This window comes from Elephantulus edwardii, unplaced genomic scaffold, assembly GCF_000299155.1.
Source record: "Elephantulus edwardii isolate Elephantulus edwardi_28Jun2011 unplaced genomic scaffold, EleEdw1.0 scaffold00016, whole genome shotgun sequence".
Classification (NCBI taxonomy): domain Eukaryota; kingdom Metazoa; phylum Chordata; class Mammalia; order Macroscelidea; family Macroscelididae; genus Elephantulus; species Elephantulus edwardii.
The window spans coordinates 16134139-16155702 of NW_006399766.1; the positions used below are offsets into that span (position 1 = coordinate 16134139).

At 40.6% G+C, this 21564-nt stretch overlaps 1 protein-coding gene across 3 annotated transcripts in view; it reads right to left on the minus strand.

Moving 5' to 3' along the window:
* The window catches only part of GPC3 (glypican 3), a 528201-nt gene that overhangs the window by 69905 nt on the left and 436732 nt on the right, over nucleotides 1-21564 (minus strand). For all 3 annotated transcript variants that reach the window (XM_006881809.1, XM_006881808.1, XM_006881807.1), the window contains one exon: nucleotides 2726-2885. In XM_006881809.1, the coding sequence (XP_006881871.1) occupies nucleotides 2726-2885 (160 nt within the window). The remainder of the gene's footprint in view (nucleotides 1-2725; nucleotides 2886-21564) is intronic.

Consider the following 21564-nt stretch of genomic DNA (forward strand, 5'->3'; position numbering starts at 1 on the left):
CGTCTCTGAAAATTCATAGAGTTTCCAGAGGCACGTGGTATAAGAAGTGGATGCTATTCCTGCTTCCAAACCTGTCTTAAACTGGAATCTCCACCAAACACTGTTCACCATGGGTAACCGTTACAGCATTTGACACCCCAGTAGCACAAGGTTCAGCATCACAGCAGGTGACCTCAGTATAGCAAATTGATAGAGCAGTGCTGTGTCACTTAGAAGAATGTTCCTCCAAAATATAATAAAAACCGACTTTTAAATACAAAGGCCCTCCCTGAGGTCTTGTTGATTCTGAACAAGAGGCTTGTGAACAAGATCTATGTTTTAATTTTGATGCAAGATTCTAGAGAAGATAGCCAACTACCGCTACAACCGCTTTCAAAGTGATCAGAACAGAAGGTCAATGACAGAATGGGAGAAAAATGGTGGACTGATAGAGACTGGTGGAACCCCCGAGACTATGGCCCTCACTCACCCTTCAGCCCAAGAACTGAGCCCACCATTGTGATCCAACTTCAAACTAAATAATAGGTTTATCAGGTGGCCAACACAATCAGGGAGGAACACATTCCTTAGAACAATTGAGTAAACAAGATGAAAAGGGCAACATTTGCTCAGCAAATAGGAAGGAACAGAAAAGAAGGACAAATGGAGATCAAAAACATAGGGAAGAAATGGAAGAGTGATGTTACAATGTGGGAATTATTATCAATGTAATGAGATCGAAATCACTTTAATTATGAATGGAAAGCCAATTTCTCTAGAAATTTCCACTTCACAATAAAAAGTTTTTTAAAAATAAACTAAAAAACTATAATGAAAAAAAAAACTCTATAGAAGAATCCTTATCAAAGGAGGGAAGACTCAGAAGAGAATCTCAATTTCTCATGAACTCGTCTTTCTGGAGTCATGGAGGCTGGGTAAAACCTATGATACCAGTGCTTGGGAGGTAACTTTAAATCATAAATATCCTCTGAATTCTTCTGGAAACAACAGTTTAGCCTTTACTAGAAAAGGATGTGTGCTTTGAAAATTGTGGTCTTTTTAAGATCTCTCTCTATGTGATAAAAGTGGTAGTGACAACTCAGAAGATTAGATAAGAACTTTAAGTGGCAGTGACCTTGCATTCATAGGGGAGGAACAACCCAGAAAAGGAGGGTAAGAAGATTTGAACAACTCAAAGAACATGATCATTGTCACTGAACTGTGCATGTAGAAACTGTATGTTCTGCTGTGCCTATTCTCAATTATTGCTGTTCTTGTGTACTGTTGGGTACGAATTGACTCATAACTGACCCTCTAGCAGGTTTTTAGATAGGGTAAATTGCACAGGAGGAGTTTGCCCATAGACCACCTGGTGGATTTGAACGGTGTGCCTTTGGGTTGGCAGTGCGACTCCTTGCCACTAAGCCACACGTTCATTCAGATCCCAGCATCCTCGAAGAAAAATGTCACAGTAGTAGTTGCTAATGCTTATGGGTCAAGATTGACCCATAGCTAACCTTCCAGCGGGTTTTCAGAGGAAATTATTGGTGCGGGAGGAGCCTGCCCATTCTTCTGCAATACCAACCACAAAAATAAAATGATCTTTTAACAAAAAAAAATGTGTTTGCTCAGAGGAAGAGAAATAAAGACAAGCTTAAGGCAAGCCCTCTGGATGATACTCAGTTTCAGGCAGGGTAGGATTAGGAAGAAGAGCTAGAGAAGAAAAGGGATGGACTGCAAGGGACACAGGAACACATAAGGCCCAGGGGCCACAGCCAGGGTGTCAGGGGGAAGGTGCCCAGAAAGCACAGCACTTGATATATTGTGATCTGAGTTAGATTTCCAGTTTTCCCCATTTAGGTAAATCTCATTTCTTCTCTAGAGCCCCAGCTTCCTCAACTGTAACACAGGAATAAGAACGACATCTGAACATGAACCTGCCTGTCAGTTTGTCATAGCAGGTCACTTACATGTTGCCATGCCACTGGAAGCGATGCCCCTGGGATTTCAAATGCCAGTGGGGCCACCCGTGGTGGAGGGTTCAATGGAGCTTGAAAGACAAACTAGGAAGAAAGGCCTGGCAGTTGACGTCTGCAACTTAGCTCCCCAATGCCTGCAGCAGTAGGCACGATCACAAAGATGGAGCAGAGCTGAGTTTCACCCTGCTTCATTCTATTTCATTCTGTTGTCCATGAAATCATTCGTCAAACCAACTCCAAGACAACTTACAACAGCAACCACATCCATCCATATATATAAAAGGACTTTGTAAACCGTGATACACCCTACAAGCCGGAGAGAATGTTCTTTTTAGCCTTAGGGACCACAGCAGCCCTTTTTAATGACTATTTTTCTATTGTTGGCTTCCCTCCTTCCCCTGTATTTTTATAGTTATGACAGACTGGTTTATATTAGACTGATCTTGACAAAAAAAGACTAACCATGTTGTCCTAAGAAAGAGAGGATCAACTGTTCTGCCTTCAAAAATCAATCCCCTCACTGGTTTCTCTCTGTTTCCACCATTGCATTCAATTCTTAGAACCGAGGGGGCCCAAGGAAGTCTTCAATGGGAAACAAAGCCAATGGATTGGGCCAGTTGATTCTAGACAATAAAACCCATAATGTGAGCCTGTCAGCTACCCAGGGCCAAAAGCCTACGTGGAAACACCATTGCCTCAAAGAGTTGACAGCACTGCTTGAGGGTGGATTTGACTGAGTGGTAATGGCTGAGCACCAGGGTTTGTACCTGCAAGGAAGCGGAGCTGGTTCTTCACTTTCATCATCCCGTCACCGGAGCCTCCGATACACTCATCCTCATCGTCACCACAGTCTCCACTTCCAAGGCCTTCCTCATCCGGGTTCTTATCCAGAACTTGGCCTTTGGGAACAGACATGGTCCTCAGGAGCTGCAAGAAAACAACCAGGAATGCAACAGTTCTTTACATTTCTTGAGTATAAGACAGCATGCTGTTCTTCCTAGGAGGCATCGAGGAAATGTTGAGTTAGACAAAAGCTTTTAAAAATCACTTTTAAATGAGAACAAAACTCATCTTCATGGATCAACTGTTATGGAAACAATAGACAGACCTGTTAGGGGAACAGTACTGTCAGGAAGGCACCTACTCTTTAGATTAACCAGATGAAGCCCAAAGGACAGCAGTTGTTCAAGGATAAAGCCTTGGGTGGGACAGAAGGATGGAAATGAGAATCAAGGGTGGAAGTGGGGAGAGGTTAATTACATCGTTGTTGTTGTATGCTGTCAAATTGGAACGTACCCACAGCTGACCCTTCAGCAGGTTTTCAGAGGCAGTAAATTGCACAGGAGAAAACCTGTCCATCCTTCTCTCAGCTGGTGGATTTGAACTACATGCCTTGGGATTGCAGTGCAGTTTCTTACCACAAGGCCTCCAAGGCTCCAAATTACATGATGGATGGTGTAATTAAAATGATAAAACAACATATATATGGCTGTTGGAACAGAAAACTAATTTAGCTCTGTTAACTTTCACTTAAATCACAGTAAAATGAATAAAGCTTTGAAAATCACTTTCAAATGTGAGCTGTTTATATTCTTTATAGTTAGTTTCATACTTCTGAACCTTTCCACAGCATTTGATATGATTCTCCACTCACACGGCATCATGGAGTTTAAGTCTGTGAAAACTTTCATGGTATCTGAACTTAAAAAGTGATGGGGGGGGAATATGTTGATTGAGAAGTCATCTAGATTAGAAAATATTCCTATGAAAGCCCCTAACATTGTATTTGTTGTTGTTGTGTACTGTCAAGTTGGAATTGACTCATATCTGACCTTCTGGTGGGTTTTCAGAGGCAGTTAATCAAATGGGAGGAGATAGCCCATCCTTCACCCACGAGCAGCTGATGGATTTGGACAGTGTGTCTTTGGAATTGCAATGCCGCTTCTTACCACTAGGCCACCACTACTGTATTTACACTCACACAATTACAACAAATGCTTCCCACTAAAGAAAGAGAATAACAGTGATACTTGAGATCATTCTAAGGAGTTTTCTTTAAGATTCTCCACATGTACGTCAACAGCTACACAAAGATCCACTTGAGAAAAGTGAAACTGCTGCTCTTTCTAGCTGCTATAGGGTTGATTCTGACTCCTACCAACCCAATGTACAACAGAACAAAACACTGTCTGGTCCTGCGCTAGCCTCACAATTGTAGCCACATTTGAGCCCACTGTTGCAGCAGCCACTGTGTTTATCCATCTCATTGAGGGTCTTCTTTCTTGCTGATCCTCCACCAAGCATAATATCCTCTCCAGGGGCTGGTAACTCCTGATAGAATCTCTAAAGTGCATGAGACAAAAAGCCTTTCCATCCTACCATCTACAAAGCATGCTGACTATTTGTCTTCCAAGACAGATTTATTAGTTCTTCTGACAGTCCCTGGTATATCCCATATGCTTCACCAACATCACAGTTCATCACAGAGAAATGCTTCTCTGTTGGGTTTGTTTGTTTGTTTGTTTGTACAAAGACAGTAAATCTAAAATAGTTATTCTTGGCCAATAACTTCCAATGATTTTGGAGAAGTCAACCTATTCACTTACTATCTTCCTTTCCAGAACTGTCTCTATCTTGTTGCTTGAACACATCTACTCCCTAGTTTCTCTCTCTTCTATCATTAATCCTAGCCATCGAAATGTGCATTGTTATATGAATATATGCTTATTCTTATAGGTTGCTGTTAAGTAGATTCTTATTCATGGTAACCTCATAATCTAGGATAAATCCTACCAGTGATTCTCAGATTATTTTTATCTTGGGAACCTTCACACTCTTAAACATTATTGAGGGGGGTGAGGGAAATTGAATCTCTTCTCTAAAACAATGGATCTGACTTTTGTAAATAGTGTAAATTTAAAAAAGAACATTGAGACCTCCAAAGAAGTTTGATTTATACAAGCCACCTACCTCTTTTGCCATTTACCATACTAGAAATTACAACTGAGAAATCTTAAAATTATGCATTCATTTAAACGTATGCAAATCCATGATGTGTTAACATAAGCAAAACTTCTTTTCCAAAATGATTATCAGGAGAAGAGGAATTATTTATCCATTTTTGCAACTCTCTTTTAAATGTATGGCTTTCTCTCAGATAGCTCGATTATCATAAGAGGTTATATACAAAGAAAACATATCAGGTTACATACAAGAAAGAAGAGGCTGTGGTACCAAAGATATCATGCTAATATCTGATGGATCCTGGATGAAAGCAAAGAATACCACAAGAATGTCTATTTGTGCTTTATTAACTATACAAGGGCATTTGACTACATGGATCATGATAAATTATGGCTAACATTGAGAAGAATGGGACTTTCAGAATACTTAATTGTGCTCATGCAAAACCAATACCTGAACCAGATTGTTGTGCAAACAGAGCCAAGGAACTGTACACAGTTTAAAATTAAGGTGTATGTCAGGGTTGTATCCTTTCTCCATTCTCTCAATCTGAATGCTAAGCAATTTATTCGAGAAACTGCACTCGATGAAGAAGAATGTGGCATCAGGATTAGAGGAAGACTCATCAACAACTTGCATTATGCAGACAACATAACCTCGCTTGCTGAAAGTAAGGAGGACTTGAATCTTTTGCTGCAGAAGGTCAAGAACTGTAGCCTTCAATATGGATTGCATCTCAATGTCAAGAAAATAAAAATCCTTGCCCTTGGACCAATAGGCAACAACATGATAGATGGAGAAAAGATCTGAGAGTGTCAACAACTTCATCTTACTTGGATTTACAATATACTTGGTACCAGCAATCAGGAGACATATTGCATTGGGAAGGTTTATATATTCAGGGACTACTCCAAATTATTGAGGAGCAATGATGTCAGTTTGAGGACTAAGTTTCACTGGAATCAGGCCATGGTATTTTTTAGCCACTTGCTATGCATAGGAGAGCTGGGCAATGACTGAGAAGAATTAATGTCGTTGAACAGTGGGGTTGGAGAAGAGTGTTGAGTATCCTATAATGACCAAAGAAGAAAGAGATATCTCTTGGAGATGGTGCAGTAAGAGTGCTTCTAGGAGGCGAAGATGAGGAAATTTCATCTCCCATACTCTGGGCATGTTGCTCAGAGAAGTTAGTCCTTAAAGGGGAATATAATGCTTGGAAAGGTGGAGGGACACGAAGAAGAGGAAAACCCTCAACCAGGTGGATTGACAGTGACTGCAACAATGAGCTTGAGTGTGTCGGAGATTGTGAGGACAGCACAGGATAGGACAGGGTTCAGATCCATTGTTCAGAAGATTGCTATGAGTTGTACTCAACTTGCTGGCCCCTAACACCACCACACAAAAACACAATTAGGAAGTACGGGTGAAAGGTGGTGTGGAGGAAGAGAATAGTCATTACATGCCATCGAGTCAACTGTATCTTACGTACAGCAAAACAAGACCCTCCTCAAAAGGGTGCCCGCTGTCACAGACATTATATCAATCTATCTCATTGAAGGTATCTTCCTATTCGGCTGACCCTCCCCTCATGGCAACACGCCCAAAGCATGTTCTTTCCTCTAAGGAGCACTCTGGCTGTACTTCCTCCACGATAGATTTAGTTGCTTCACAAGTACAATTCTTCTTCAATCTTCCTTACTTATTGTCCACATTTCATATACATAAGAAGCAACTGAAAAACACCATGTCTTGGCTCAGGTGTATCTTGGTCTTCCAAGTGACATCCTTGCTCTTTAGCACTTTAGATCCATAGAGGCAGATTTCCCCAATGGAACTTGACACACAAAGCGAACTTGTTAGTAACAATTCACAATACTGACCTTCCCCCACCTCTCACTCTTTACAGTGTTTTCCAGACTGAATATTCACTTTATAAAAAGGTAAATATGAGGCTTTTGAAGATAAAAGCAAGTAACTGTTGGTACCTACTGCTTTTGATGAACTGCTAGCTGTTTTCAAGGGATACTATGCCGTAAGCTTTTAAAGGCCAAGGTTTCAAACGCTGATTATTATTAAGGTAAACAATCTTATCAAAATACGGGTCTGAGTAATTCACTCTATCACCCCCACAGTCACGCTAACACCCTGGCAGCTCCAGCCAGCTTTCAGTATAGAGGACATGCTCCTTCGTGGTAGGTGTATGAGGCTTTTCACAACTTTTTCTCAAGCCATATTGTGACCTTTGTTTAGTCACATTAGACTGTCGCAGTGATTTAAGAGTATGATCCAATTTTACTTTAGAGTCTAGTATTTGAATTATGCAGTTATCACACACAATCTGGAAAGTTGAAAGGAATGAGAAATATGAAAAACAAATCCAACCTCTAAACTTTAATAAGTAATGTTTGTGTTTCAAAGGCTTTTAAAAAAATGCTTTTATTTTCCCATGGTTGAGTTTGAACTTGAGAAGCATCATGACTTGGGTTAGAATCCCCTTATTAAATTTGTGCTTTTAGAGTAATCTTCCTAAACCTCAACATCCTCCTCTATAAAAGAAAAATAATACCTACCTCCAAGAACTACTCCAATGAGTAGGCGTGAGAGAATGAGTATATAAAACACAATGTTGCTGAAAGATTATCGAAAACACAACGTACATGAATGAAATACAATGTAAACAAGTTATTGCATATAAACTAATAAAAAAAGTAATGGTTTAAGGTAAGAATCCTCTAAAATTTATGTAACAGTTTCTAGCACTGTATATTGAAATTTCTCCTATTTCTACTATTGGATATTTACATTGCTCCTAAGGAGTCCTGGCAGTGAAACAGTTAAGTGTCCAACAGCTAATTGACAGATTGGCAATTTTAACTCACACAATAATTCTAAGGGAGAAAGAGCAGATGATCTGTTTCTGTAGAGATTGTTGTTGATGCTGTTTGTTGCCTTCAAGCTGGAAATGACTCACAGTTCACCACTCCAAGTGGGCTTTGAGAGCAAATCGCATGAGAGCAGACTGGGCTGGGAGCACAGCTCCTTCCCAGTAAGCCACCAGAGCTCCCACATCTGCATACATATAGTTGTTATGTCCTGTTATCTACTCACGGCTGACCCTCCAGAAGGTTTTTAGAGGCAGTACATTGCATGGGAGGAGACTGCCCATCTTTCTCCCCTGGGGCAGGGAGCAGCTGGTGGATTTGGGTTGGCAGCACAGTTCCTTAATATTGCCAAGAACATCTCTTTAGGGCACTCAACAGCAAAAGCAAATTAGTCATGGGATCATAAGGAAAAAAGTCCCATAATTCTTTCCCCTATTTTGGATTATTTCCTTAGTTTACCCTAAATATGATTACAGGGTCAAAGGGTGCCCATATTTTTAGACACCTTGCGAGTGAGTCTCCAATTCACAATAAACCCATGGGTGTCAGAGTAGAACTGCTTGCTCCATAGGGTTTTCTGTGGCTGCAACCTTTCTGAAGTAGATTGCCAGGCATTTCTTCTGAGACCTCTGGGTAGACTTGAACCATCAAATTTGTAGCTATTATCTGAGCACTTAACGGTTTGTGACACCCTGTGATGCCTAAGAATCATCTAGAATACTTGTTAAAGACTCGAGCTGCCTGGCACAGAGATCCTGGCTTAGTTGGACTTCGTGAAGTGCATAAAGTCAAGTCAGCTCGGTGCCATGGAGTCAGAACTCACCGCTGACCCTCCAGCTGGTTTTATTTAAGAAGCTATAAATCACTTATGAGGAGACTGTCCATCTTTCTCCCAGGGAGCAGCTAGTGGATTCGAACTGCCTGCTTTTGGATTGGTAGTACGAGTGCGTAGATTTCCTTTCTTTGACTTCAAGGAATGCATCAGGTTTGCTAACGATGGTCAGCAGTTTGAATCCAGCAGCTGCTGCTAGAGAAAGACAGGCAATCTACTTTGTTAGAGATTTGTAGCCTTGGAAACCAACAGGGGGAAGATATGAGTTGGAATCAACTTGCTAGCGATGGGCGCGGGCTCCCTCCCATCTGACTGTGAGTGAAGCACACCACACCTTAAGAAAGGCTGCGCATGCGCTACTCAGATTCCCTGAAACCTCTGGAGAGGCAAAGCCCAGCTTAGCACCACATGGATCTGCGTCCTTAATATTAGGGATTTTTAAAACACATTTATTTAAAAGCAAATGCAGTTTGATGATTTCTGTTTCACTTAAGTATAGGCACCATGGCCTTTTGTCTCTGTAGTTAATGAAAATATCCTTGTGTAAAGGTGATATAGTCTTCATTTGATTAGAAAAGGAAACATTTCAAGTTAACCTTGGTATGAGTACTCAGGGTTCTATGATAAAAGGAAACAAAAAGCCTGGGATAACTGCTTAAGAAAATTAGAAACACAGTATAGAAGAAAAAGCAAAAGGCCCCCTCCTTTTTTTTTTGTTTAAAGAAATAACTCAATTTTATGCCCTTAAAACCATAACCAAGATTACAAAAGGGGACTACAATACAGGACAGTGTGATTTAGCCAAAGCTATCTTTGTGCTTGGTCAACAGGGGAACAAAGATCAAAGGACATACTTGTTCTTAGAAGGATCAAACATGTTGAAATTAGACCAGCAAGCACAGCAACTCTTGATCTGTCTATATGGCATAAATAACATGTCTCTTGGAATTATCTTGATCGCAAAAATATGAATTTTATCAGCCACACACTGAGTCCAGGATTTAACATATGCTCTCTCGTGTAATCTCAAATCCTCTCACCACTCCTTCGTGCAACTGAGGTGCCCATTTTCCTACATCAAGGAGGAACACCAATACTCAGAGAGGGGCAATGCTTAACCAAGTTACTGAGGAAAGTAGAGAGATGTCATTAAAAAAAGACGTTTATCTGCTCCCAATCTCAGAAGAAGACTCAGGCAAAGACATCAATTAATGGAACCTTCATTTCACATTTTTTTTTGTCATCTGGGCTGACTTGAGCTCAGAGAATTTCCAGTACAATTTCATTTTCTCTGATGAATAATCCATCTTGGAGAGGATTAAACCAAGCTGCTCCTTGGAGGCAAGGATTCTGGGTCTTCGTCTGACATACTTTGGACATGTTGCCAGGAGGGACGGGTCCTTGGAGAGGGACATCATGCTTGGGAGGGTGGAGGGACAGCGCAGGAGGGGAAGACCCTCTATGAGGTGGATTGATTCAGTGACTGGGGTAATCGGGATGGGTGTGTCAGAGGCAGTGAGGTTGGCGCAGGATAGAGCAGGGTTTAGAGCTGTTGTGCATAGGGTCGCTATGAGTCGGAAACGACTCGATGGCACATAACAACAACAACTGATGAATAATGAGCCTTGGTGGTGCCGTGGTTAAATGCTTGGGTGCTAACAAAAAAAAAAATCTACAGTTTGAATCCCTTGAATCCACCCAGGGTTCTCTATGGGAAAAAAATAGGGCAGTCGGCCTGCATAAAATTATACTCTTACACATTTATTGGGTGGACCTACTCCTATATGGTCACTCACTGTAGATGTAATGGTAGTGGGTTTCTTGCTTTTTTTTTTAAGAAATGAAAGACTTTTCTGGAGTACAGACAATCCTTGGATTATGAACAAGTTCTCTTTCTAAACCTTTCTTTAAACAGAATCTGTACGTAAATCAAAACAGTTAGGCATGGTTCATATCTAGTCTCTGTCAAATGTTTGCATTAATATGTAGTATACAGTGAATGCCTTTCTACGTGTGAAGAGTTAAAGAAACACTTCTAGAGACTCTGTTGGCTTAGTGGTAAGGAGTTGCATTGCCAATCCAAAAGCGAACAGTTCTAATCCATAAGCTGCTTCTTTGGAGAAGGATGGAGAATCTCCTCCTGTGTGGTTTACAGTCTCTGAAAACCCACTGGAGTGTACCATAATGTCAAAACAATTTTGAGACACAGGAAATCATCTTTAGTATAATGTTGGTATTATATGCTGTTGCATTGGAACGGACTCACAGCTGACCCTCCAGCGGGTTTTCAGAGACTGTGAATTGCACAGGAGGAGACCGCCCGTCTTTCTCCCACAGAGCAGCTGCTGGATTCGTACTGCTTGCCTTTGAGTTGGCAGCACAGCTCCTTACCCACTAGGCCATCAGAGCTCCCTCTTTTTAGTATAATAGTAGGGTAAAAATGATGATGATATGTTGATGCATGCCATAAATGAATACCTGTTTGTTATGGACTATATGCAGCTTGGAATTTTAATACAGTGAGAGGGCTTTTGGAGGTTGGTTCATGACTCAGCCACTGCTTATACTACCATGTCTGTACCATATCTGCCTTGTCTAATGGGCTTTTTGAAGGTGGGGATTGAGCCTGATTTATCTTTTTGCTTCTCCAGATTCCTTAAGCTGCTAACTGAACATGCCAGTGGTTCAAATCCACCCAGTGGCCACATGGAAGAAAGGCTTCGAAATTGGCGCCTGTAAAGAGTGTTGTTGGGTACCATAGAGTTGGAACCAACCCATAGCTGGCCCTCTGGCAAGTTTTCAGAGTCAGATAATTACACAGGAGGAGATGGTCCATCTTTCTCCTGTGGAGTGGCTGGTGGCTTTGTATTACATGTCATGAGGCTTGCAGTGCAGCTTCTTGCCACTAGGCTACCAGGCATACCTTGGGCCCTGGAAAACTTGGGAGGCAATTCTATTCTGGCCATAACACTGCTATGATTCCAAAACAATGTGACTGCAATGAGTTGGAGCCATTAACCATGCAGTGGTGAGGAAGCTTCCAGTGGTAGGTGGGAGGGCCTAGATGAAAAGACTAGAACTGGACACATATCAAGACATTGGATACTGCTTGCTTGATATCCTCAGCCTTCTGTCTACCGTGTCTTAAGTAACCAAACCATCTCCTCATAAACAGGTTTGTTTTTGAAAAGCTTTAGACAGCTGGTTAGGATAGAACAAAATATTCCATTATCGTTGCTACACAGCGACAGGAAAACAGTTTTCTTGGCTTTAAGCTCTTGCTTTTTCCCTTTTTTAAAGATATGTAACCAAATAAATATTCCAAATATGGGCTTGGGACATGTTTTGATGCTTTAGCTGGTGTTGTCTCTTTTGACTACTCACATACTTCTCTCTAGACAATTTTTAATATCCGGAATCCAGGTTATGTTATAAAGCTATTAAACACGGCTTACCGAACTGATTTTGAACTATTTGGATGCTTGGCTTTGTACAACCTGCAAGGAATGTTTTGAGGGGCCTGGCTCTCCATGTCCACAGCAATGTAAACACATGCTTTACTGTTTGTATTTGAGTAGCAGAAACTAATGGGAAACAAATGCGGTGACGCCAATGAACCCCAGCTCTTTTGGAATGTCATTATTATTTATACGTTGTACAGATCCACACGGCCCAGGGCACATGACCTCTGCTTTGCATGCACACTTTCTTTGAACAAATGTACCAAACCACAGCCACAACTAATTGGAAACAATTCCAGCTCCACACACTTGAGATGGAGCCAGAAGAACCGAAATGTGGAGGGCTCGAATTAATGACTATATATGCCCCTCACACATTGAGGAAGCAATAAAAGTATAGTGGTTAAGAGCATGAGCTTTGGAATCCAACCAAGAGGGATTACACTCTCTGCTCAGTCTTATTTGACTCGCTATGTGACTTTGAGCAAGTCACTCCACCTTTCTGAGCTTCACTTTCCTGTTGCGTGGATTGAATGAAATAATACAGGTAAAGCACAGAGCAGAGTATGTGACACACAGTGACTACTCAGATGATGATGTTTTAATATTATACATTCAAAAGGGATATATTTAGAAAACAAGAGTCTGAACAAGACAGTGTTGGTAAGGGTTAAAACTCCATTATGGCCTTGGTAGGGGTCATTTAATAGGATCCAATAGGTTGTCACTAAATCTTAGCTATTATATCATTCTTATCACCATTTTATTCTTTTTATAATTACCCCCCCCCCAAATCTGGTCTCTTGGTTGATCCACCCTGACCTGTAAGGCAACAGGGCTGGTATCATTAGTCTCATCTTACTAATAAGGAAATTGGGACTGAAAGAGTTGCAGCAATGCAGCCATTTTCAGCCTGAAGACTTATTGAGGGTAGGTTGGGTAAAGCTGTGAAGATTTGAACGCGAACAGAGCAGAGGTTGGGTTCTGTACGCCAGCATTAATTTGGAGAGGGATGGGTCAGGGACTAGCAACGTGCCCAACAGAGTGGACACTCTGAAAGTGCTTGGGCACCAAATGGATGGTGTCTCAGGAGCCAATAGACTCATTCAACTCAACTCACTGCCATTGAGTTGCAACTACCTCGTAGGTGACTCTCTAATGGTTTTCGGAGGCTGTAAATCATATGGGAGGCTGCCCATCTTTCTCCAGAGCAGCCACTGGCTGACTTAAAATCATCAGTGAATTAGGGAGCTCTGGTGGCCTAGTGGCAAGAAGCTACACTGCAATTGCAGAAGTGAGCGGTTCGAATCCACTAGATGCAGTGCTGGAGAAGGAGGGGCAATCTCCTCCTGTACCATTCAGATCCAATTTGACGGTACACACACACACACACAAGATAATAAAATTTAAAAAAATCATCAGTGAGGCATGGACGTTGGGTTAGCACCGTAACTCCCTATGGATTATGTCACCAGCGCTCCCTTAAGACTCTGTATATTCTTAGACTTTCCACTTCTCCCTCTGACTCTTGTCTCACCTGAAAATGCTGTTGCCCTGTCACGTTAATTGTGAAGTCCTGCCACGGAGCCCTGGCAAGCATGGAAATGAGACAACTAGACAGATGCCCAGACAAACAGGGACCACCTGCCAGTGTTCACTTTATTATGGCCACCCTGAGAGGTATAACCCTTCTGACTGAGGGAACCTCTTCCCTCTACAAAGTTGGGGCAAACTCCAAGAGGAAGGCAGGCAATTGCTCTTTCTGAGCAAAGGAGAACCAAGTTGCCCAGAGGAACTCCGCCAACCAAAGCAAAATGGAGGCTGAATGAGGTTCCTGAGGCCACCCAATGAGCCTCTTGCAGTGCCTCGACGAGTACTGTGCATGCCAGAGGCTTGGCCTTAATGTGCTCATTCTGCGTTCTGCATCACTCTCTTCAGGACCTCCAGAATTAGTAAAATGCCAGGATCAATGGCCCCACAAATAATGTTCCAGTTATAAGGTGGGAGGCAAGGTTAATCTAGCCCCAAGCAGCAGCCAAAGCCCGCTGACTTGCCAGGTGTGACAGAAAAGCACAAACACAACAAGGTCTCCTTATAGGCCACCAATTCCCTGTCCAATTGCCCTCCTGAAGGCGTATGGGCCTGGTACAATTCTTGGTGGGACGCTAAGCGCTGTTTTTAGCCATACAGTAGTGTTTAAATCACTGTGAAAAGCCACAAGGACTAAATAGAATGCTTTCTGGAAGGAAAGACTGCTTTGAAGACATCTGTGAAACCCCAAAGCACCCGCTGGTTTCCAAAGGAATCACCTCAGTCAGAGGTTCCAGTGTGAGTCTGCCGCCATATTATCTATTTCCTCAGGGAACAGAGGTTACACAGGCACATTTTCAGTATTTACTGTTGTCCGAGGGTATAAAGCCGATTCATTCCAAAGAGACATCTGTGGTTGTACTTTTGGGAAATGACAATTCTTTCCTCTAAAAATAGCCCTGCTGTATGAACCACAGCAGCCATGTCATCAAGCTTTGGGCTTGAAGAGTCAACCTCAATGTCTAGGGGACGATGGTGGCTTGCTGATGATTAGTGGGCATGCCTTTCTTTCCTTGAAAGACAAGGCCTCTATCGGGATTTATAAATAGGTCTTCATGGAAGACCATTTTCTGTCTTGTATACTGCTGGATGATTAAGAAAATTAAAATCAGTTTCAGGTAATTAAGGCTGCATTGTATTATTGCAAGTTACAATAAGTGAACTGGTGCATCTGGTACAAATAAATGAGCTGGGATTTGATGTGAAACCAGATTCGGAGTTTCCAGTTATTATTTCCTTGGAGGCCAGAGAGCCTCAATTCCTTCCCTTTCCAAGTTTTAGGCTCTAGAATCCTAAGAGGAAATGGGCTCAAACAGGAAACATGAGTAAGATTATTTCATTCAATCACGTACCTTTAAAGGCTGAAATAGAAAACACAAAAATGGTGCACACTTCTGAGACTCATTCCTTGACTAAAGAATACGTTTATGAGATGCTCATGTCTGATATTTAAATACGGATAATGGCATAGGTCTTAAAAATAGTGGTTGTGAAAAACAATGCATATGAACCTTATTAACTTTGTATGTAAACCAGTATAAAATAAAATTTAATTTTTTAAAAAACAAAGAAAGAGTGGTTGTTTAAATATGGAATGAAAGACGCTAAAACAATTGGCTCTCTCTGATTCTGATCTGTATAGTCTATGATAACACTTTGGTGGCAGAGGACAACTGAGACACTGGGATGGTATAAGGGCCATTGACAACTCTAGTTACCAAATGATGAGTCCTTCCATGCTGTGGTGTACTTTTCCTTTCTGGATCTCAAGTGGGTTTAATGGTGTGGTCAACAGTGAATGAAGGCACGTAGACAGAAACTATTGGTGTATTCCAATAAGAAATAGAGTTGAACTCTGTCTTTGGCTGCTATTTAGGTTGTCAAGTTTTTCCCCTTTTAAAAAATTGAGAGTTGTCACTTCACCGAAGAAGACATTCAGATGGCTAACAAGCACATGAAGAAATGATCAAAATCCCTATCTCTAAGAGAGATGTAAATCAAAACAACTATGAGATATCATCTCACCCCAGTCAGAAGAGCAAAATTTAACAGAACAGCAAGCAACAAAAGCTGGCGAGGTTGTGGAGAAACTGGAACCCTTATTCACTGTTGGTGGAAGTGTAAAATGGTGCAACCACTGTGCAAGGTGGTATAGCGCTTTCTCAAAAAGTTGCAAATAGAGATACCATTTGACCCAGCAGTTCCACTACTGGGAATATACCCCAAAGAGACCATAACTGCAACCCAAGCAGATATATGCACACCCATGTTTATTGCAGCTTTGTTCACAATAGCAAGGAGTTGGAAACAACCTAAGTGCCCATCAACAAACGAATGGATAGAGAAGCTGTGGTATATTCACACAATGAAATACTACAAGGAACTCATGCAATATTATTAAAAATGGGTGGCTCTGGAGGACATTATGCTGAGTGAAGTATCTCAGTCACAAAAGGGCAAATACTGCATGTGCCACAGCTGTGAAACAGGACTGACCTTGGGGCTGGGGAGAGACTCAGAAAGATTGGTTCAATAAGCTATACTGCATTGAAACAGATGAGGGAGAAAACTGCTTAAAAGGGATATGTGATTAGGTATTTTTATCATGACAGGAGTCTAGAGCAAAGGCTACATGGTGGAGTGGACCTGGGGGAAGGTTTGTAAAACAATGAAAGAATTTGTCTTTTACTTTTCCAAGAGGGTAGTGTAGTAGGGGGTAGGGTTGGGAGGGGAGAAAAGTAATGGAAATCCAAAGTCTCTGTAAATTTTTACTGAAATTAATAATAAATGTAAATTAAATAAAATTTAAAATTGTAGAAAGATATATTGACCTAAAAAAATATTGAGAGTTGAGTGAAAGTTAACAAAGCATATTGCTGAATTCCCCCCAAACAATTATTTATACATATTCTGTTCTGCAACACCAATTACAATTTACACAATATTTGATGGTCCATTAATTCTACATTGTTCTCCCTTCTACCCATCTCAATAAGTGCTCACCATCAATTAATCTTCTATTCCTCCCTCTGGGAACTCAACGGATTGACTCCCTCTGTATTTAAACCTTTCTGTAGCCGTTTATAACAGTGGTTTTACACAGTATTTTAAAGGCAATTTCTTTTTATTAATTTTAATGAACATTTACAGAGATTTTGGATTTCCATTCATTCATTCGTTGTTGCACTTTTTCTCTACTACCCCCCCCCCCGCCCTGGTTCACGCCTCTCTTCAAAAAACAAAAGATAAACTTCTCCATTGGTATACAATCCCTCCCGCCCCCTACCCTGAATGCACTCCACTACGCAACCTTAATTCTGGATTCCTGTGATAACCATAATATTGCTTTTAAATTGTTCTCTCCTTCATCTGTTTCAATGCAGCATGCATAATTTATCCAGTTTTTCTCAGTCTTACCCCAACTCTGATATCAGTCCCATTCTACAACAGTGGCACCATGCAATATTTGTCTTTTTGTGACTGAGATACTTCACCCAGCATAATATCCTCCAGAGTCACCCATTTTGAATAATATTTCATGAGTTCCTTGTTTTTCAATGCAGCGTAGTATTCCATTGTGTGAATATACCACAGCTTCTCTATTCATTCGTTTGTTGATGGGCACTTGGGTTGTTTCCAACTCCTTGCTATTGTGAGCAAAGCCGCGATGAACATGGGTGTGCATATATCTGCTTGGATGGTAGTTATGGTCTCTTTGGGGTATATAAAGGAACTCTCTTAACAGTGTGGTTCAGCTCAAGCTTGGCCATTCACATTGTGAATACACTCTGTTGATAGTTGCTCCAGCTTATGACAACTTTCCGCGTGGCAGAATGAAATGCCAGAGTCCCAGATTAGGCTAAATAACCTTTTAAAAAAATTTAATTAGCCATTTTAAATTTAGAAATTATTTATATTAGGGAATTCTGGTGGCCTAGTGGGAAAGTATTGGGTAAGTTGTACATACTATCAACCCAAACACAGGCAGTTCAAACCCACTAGTTGCTTCACAGAAGAGAGATGGGCAATTTCTTCTTGTATGATTCTGAAAACCCTCTGGAGGGTCAGCTATGAGCTGGTTCAAATATTAATTGAAATTCTCTATGTTGTTAAGAAAAAAGATTTTTTCACCCTTGAAAATAAAAACAATGATAAGAAAGAAAATTAACTGAGATAAAGAAACATACAAAATAAACCTGACTCAGAAAATGTAGGTTTGGACTGTTAAAACGAACTTCTAAACAGAGTATCCCTTAGGAGCCTGAAACACATCTAAATATCTAGGGCTTTTGGTGAATGTAGTTGTTCTTCCATTTAGTTTGCTTTACCAAAAGAATGTTATAAAACCTGCTGCAAGAGCTTTTCAAACAAGGAAACCTATTTTAGTTACCCTCTGGAACAATATCAAGCACAAAGGATGAAAGAAGCCAAACTAACTTTATACATGAAACAACACAGGGGAATTATGAATGACAACAGGCCAAATGTAAAAGACAGGAAGACACATAAAACATATCATATCATGGAAAAGAACCTTGGCACAGAAGCTTCACTTCTCTCATTTGCCAGACAAAAACACATGGCAGCCTTTAGGACCAAATCTAATAAACCCAAATAAGTATTTTGGAAACTATAAAACATAAAAGGGTGGTTTTTGTAAATACAGTGGTCTCACAAATACCAAATAATTTTATGATCATCCATGTTATTTCCTCATGAGTAAATGGAGACTTTTAAATGGGAACTAAAAGAAATTACAGCCCTTATATGGGGAGGAGGGGAGAAAAGGAATGGATACAAACTTACAAACTGTGCCGGAGAAAACACAGCCATTATATTTTTGACAAAGACTGCTAGAATGTGATTATTTTGAAGATGACCAAATATTTAAAGCAAATCATGTCCAAAGAGGTAAAGACAATTTTAGAATGTTGCCGCATGATATCAATAGGTAGAAATTTAAAAAAAAAACAAAAACAAAAAACAACAAACCAACTCACCACGAATGCCTTTAAAATAGAAATCTTTGAGTAGAAAAGAGAAATAAATGAAATGAAAAATTCACTAATGGGGCTCAATAGCAGATTGGGCAGAAGAAAGAATCAGTACATATGAAGGTGCATCAACTGAGATTATTCCGTCTGAAGAACAAAAAGAAGAGGAATGAAGGAAAAAGAACCGTCTCAGAAGCATAGTAAATATACAAAATGGACAGAAGGACAGGTGATGAAGAAAAGGACAAAAAGGATCTTAAAAGAAATGATTACTGAAAATTTGCCAAGTGTTATGAAAACCATAAATTTAATGAGTATTGAGTAGGATAAGCTCGAAGAGCATTTACACACATCACAACCGAGTTTCTGAAATTCATTCCATTGTTTATGAAAAGCACTAAGAGAGAAACAACTTATCATGGACAAGGGATGTTGCTATTGTTGTCAAGTGTCATCAAGTACAGCTTGTAGTGACCCTGTGAACAAAAGAACTGAACCCTCTTCTATCTTACAATCTCAGACACATGCAAGCCCACTGCTGCAGTCACTGGGGCAGTCCAGTTGATTGAGAGTCCTCCTCTCCTTCACTGTCTTCCTTCTACCTCCCCAAGCATGATGTCTCTCTCCAAGGAATAGCCTCTCCAAAGATTATGCCCAAATTATGCGAGACGAAGACATACCATCTTTGCCTCCAGGAACACTTTGGCTGTACCCTCTCCAAGATTTATCTGTTCCTTTGGCAATTCATAGGATATTCAGTACTATTCTCTAATACCCCAACTCAAAGACATAAATTCTTTTTCCATCTTCCTTATTATTTGTCTAGCTCTCAGATGTACAGCAAGTGACTGAAAAAAAGTATGGACTGAATCAGGCACACCTTAGTCCTCAAGGTGACATCATTGCTCTTCAGTAATTTGTTTTATTTTTCCTCCTTGATCATTTGGAGAGGTCCCTGACTAAAGACTTTCTCCGTGAAATATATCTCCTGATCTCTTGACTGCTGGTATCAAAGGTGTTTTTTTTGTGGATCCAAGTAAGATGAAGTTGTTGACAGTTTCAATCTTTTCTCCATCAATCATGAAGTTGATTACTGGTCCATTGGTGAGGATTTTTGTTTTCTTGATGTTGAGATGCAATCCATACAGAAAGCTATTCATTAATCTTTTGCAGAAAGCATTAAAGTCCTCCTCACTTTCAACAAGCAAAGTTGTTTCATCTGCATACCAAGGGATATTGATGAGTCTTCCTCCAATCCTGATGCCACATTCTTCAGAGGCAAGCTTCTTGAATGATCTACTCAGCATACAGATTAAGTAGGTATGGGGAAAGGATAAGGAATACACAATAACAACTAATTCCCCATCAGAAACCAGAAAGATCAGAAAATGGGATGGAATTTTCCAAGTACTCCAAGAAAAATCTGTCAACCAAGAGCTCCATACTTAGAAAACTAAACTTCAAAAATGAAGGATAGAAAAGGGACAAATGAAGAGCAACCTCGAATAAACAATAGCTGGAGTTTGTAACCAGGAGGTAAGTCCTATAAGAAATGCTAAAAAGAACACTTCAGGTTGAAATGAAAGAACTACAGCTCTTAGTCATACAAAGAAACAAAGACACCAGTATAACTAATTACAGAATAAATGTAAAATTCAGTGTGATTGAAAATACCCTTTATAACTTGTTTCCCCTATTAGATATAGACGGTAACTGCTGTTGTGTACTGTTGAGTCAGAGCTGACCCATACCTGACCCTCTGGCAGGTTTTCAGAGGCAGTTAATCGCATAGGAGGAGATTTTCCATCCTCCTTCTTCAGAGCAGCTGGTGGACCCGAACCGCATGCCTTTGGGATTGCAGTTCAGCTTTTTGCCATTAGGCCAACAAGGTCTCCTAGAAGATAGCTACATAATAATATATTTTTAATTATGTGTTGATGGACTTACGATGTATAAACATGTGATCTATATAACATCACCACAGTGAGGAGGGAAGGGCACTACTCAGGAGGCAAAGTATTGTATACTGTGGAAATGAAAATACTGATCTGAACTAGATGGAGCTCTGTGGCCTAGCAGCAAGGAGCTGTGCTACCAACCCAAAGGCACATGGTTCAAATCAGCCAGCTACTCCTCCCTTACGGATTTTCAGCCTCTGATAAACCTACAGAGGGTCAGCTATGAGTCAGTTCTGACTTAAGAGCGGTGACTTATGTAATTATGTTCTAATCTTCCACATGTTTCTTTTCACAGATTCGCTTTCAAAACTCATTCAGCTTCTGGCAAGTGAGTTACACAGGAAGAGCCATCAATGCGAAGCAATGTAGCTAGTTCTGACATGACGAAGGCCTCAAGCTTAGCACAGAAAGCAGCACAGGAAAGAGGGAGTTTGGGAAACAGTTTTCACATGACTAAATATTTGAGGGTGGAAACCCAGATGATTTTTAAACCATGAATAAAATATTGGAAAGTTATGATTTCCTGAGGAGAGTTGAAAGTACTTCTGGAGTGAATAGTAATAGGGGCTATGCAAATGCCTCTCTTGATACAAAGTAAAAAATTTGGCATGTAAGGTCTGCTGTATTTATGAAATTTCCATCATATTTTCAGTTTCTTCTTAGAAAAGAAATATCACTATCAAATGCTTAGGGAACATGGCTATATTCTTTCTGCTAAACTAAGGTTGCTACTTTCTACCCTTTTTAAAAAAAAACAAACTTTATTCTTTTTTGTGTGTACCATCAAATCGGATCTGACTGGTACAGGAGGAGACTATCCCTCCTTCTCCAGCAGAGCATCTGGTGGATTCAAACTCGCACCTCTGGGATTGCAGTGCAACTTCTTGCGACTAGACCATAAGAGCTCCCTAACTTTTTACCTTTT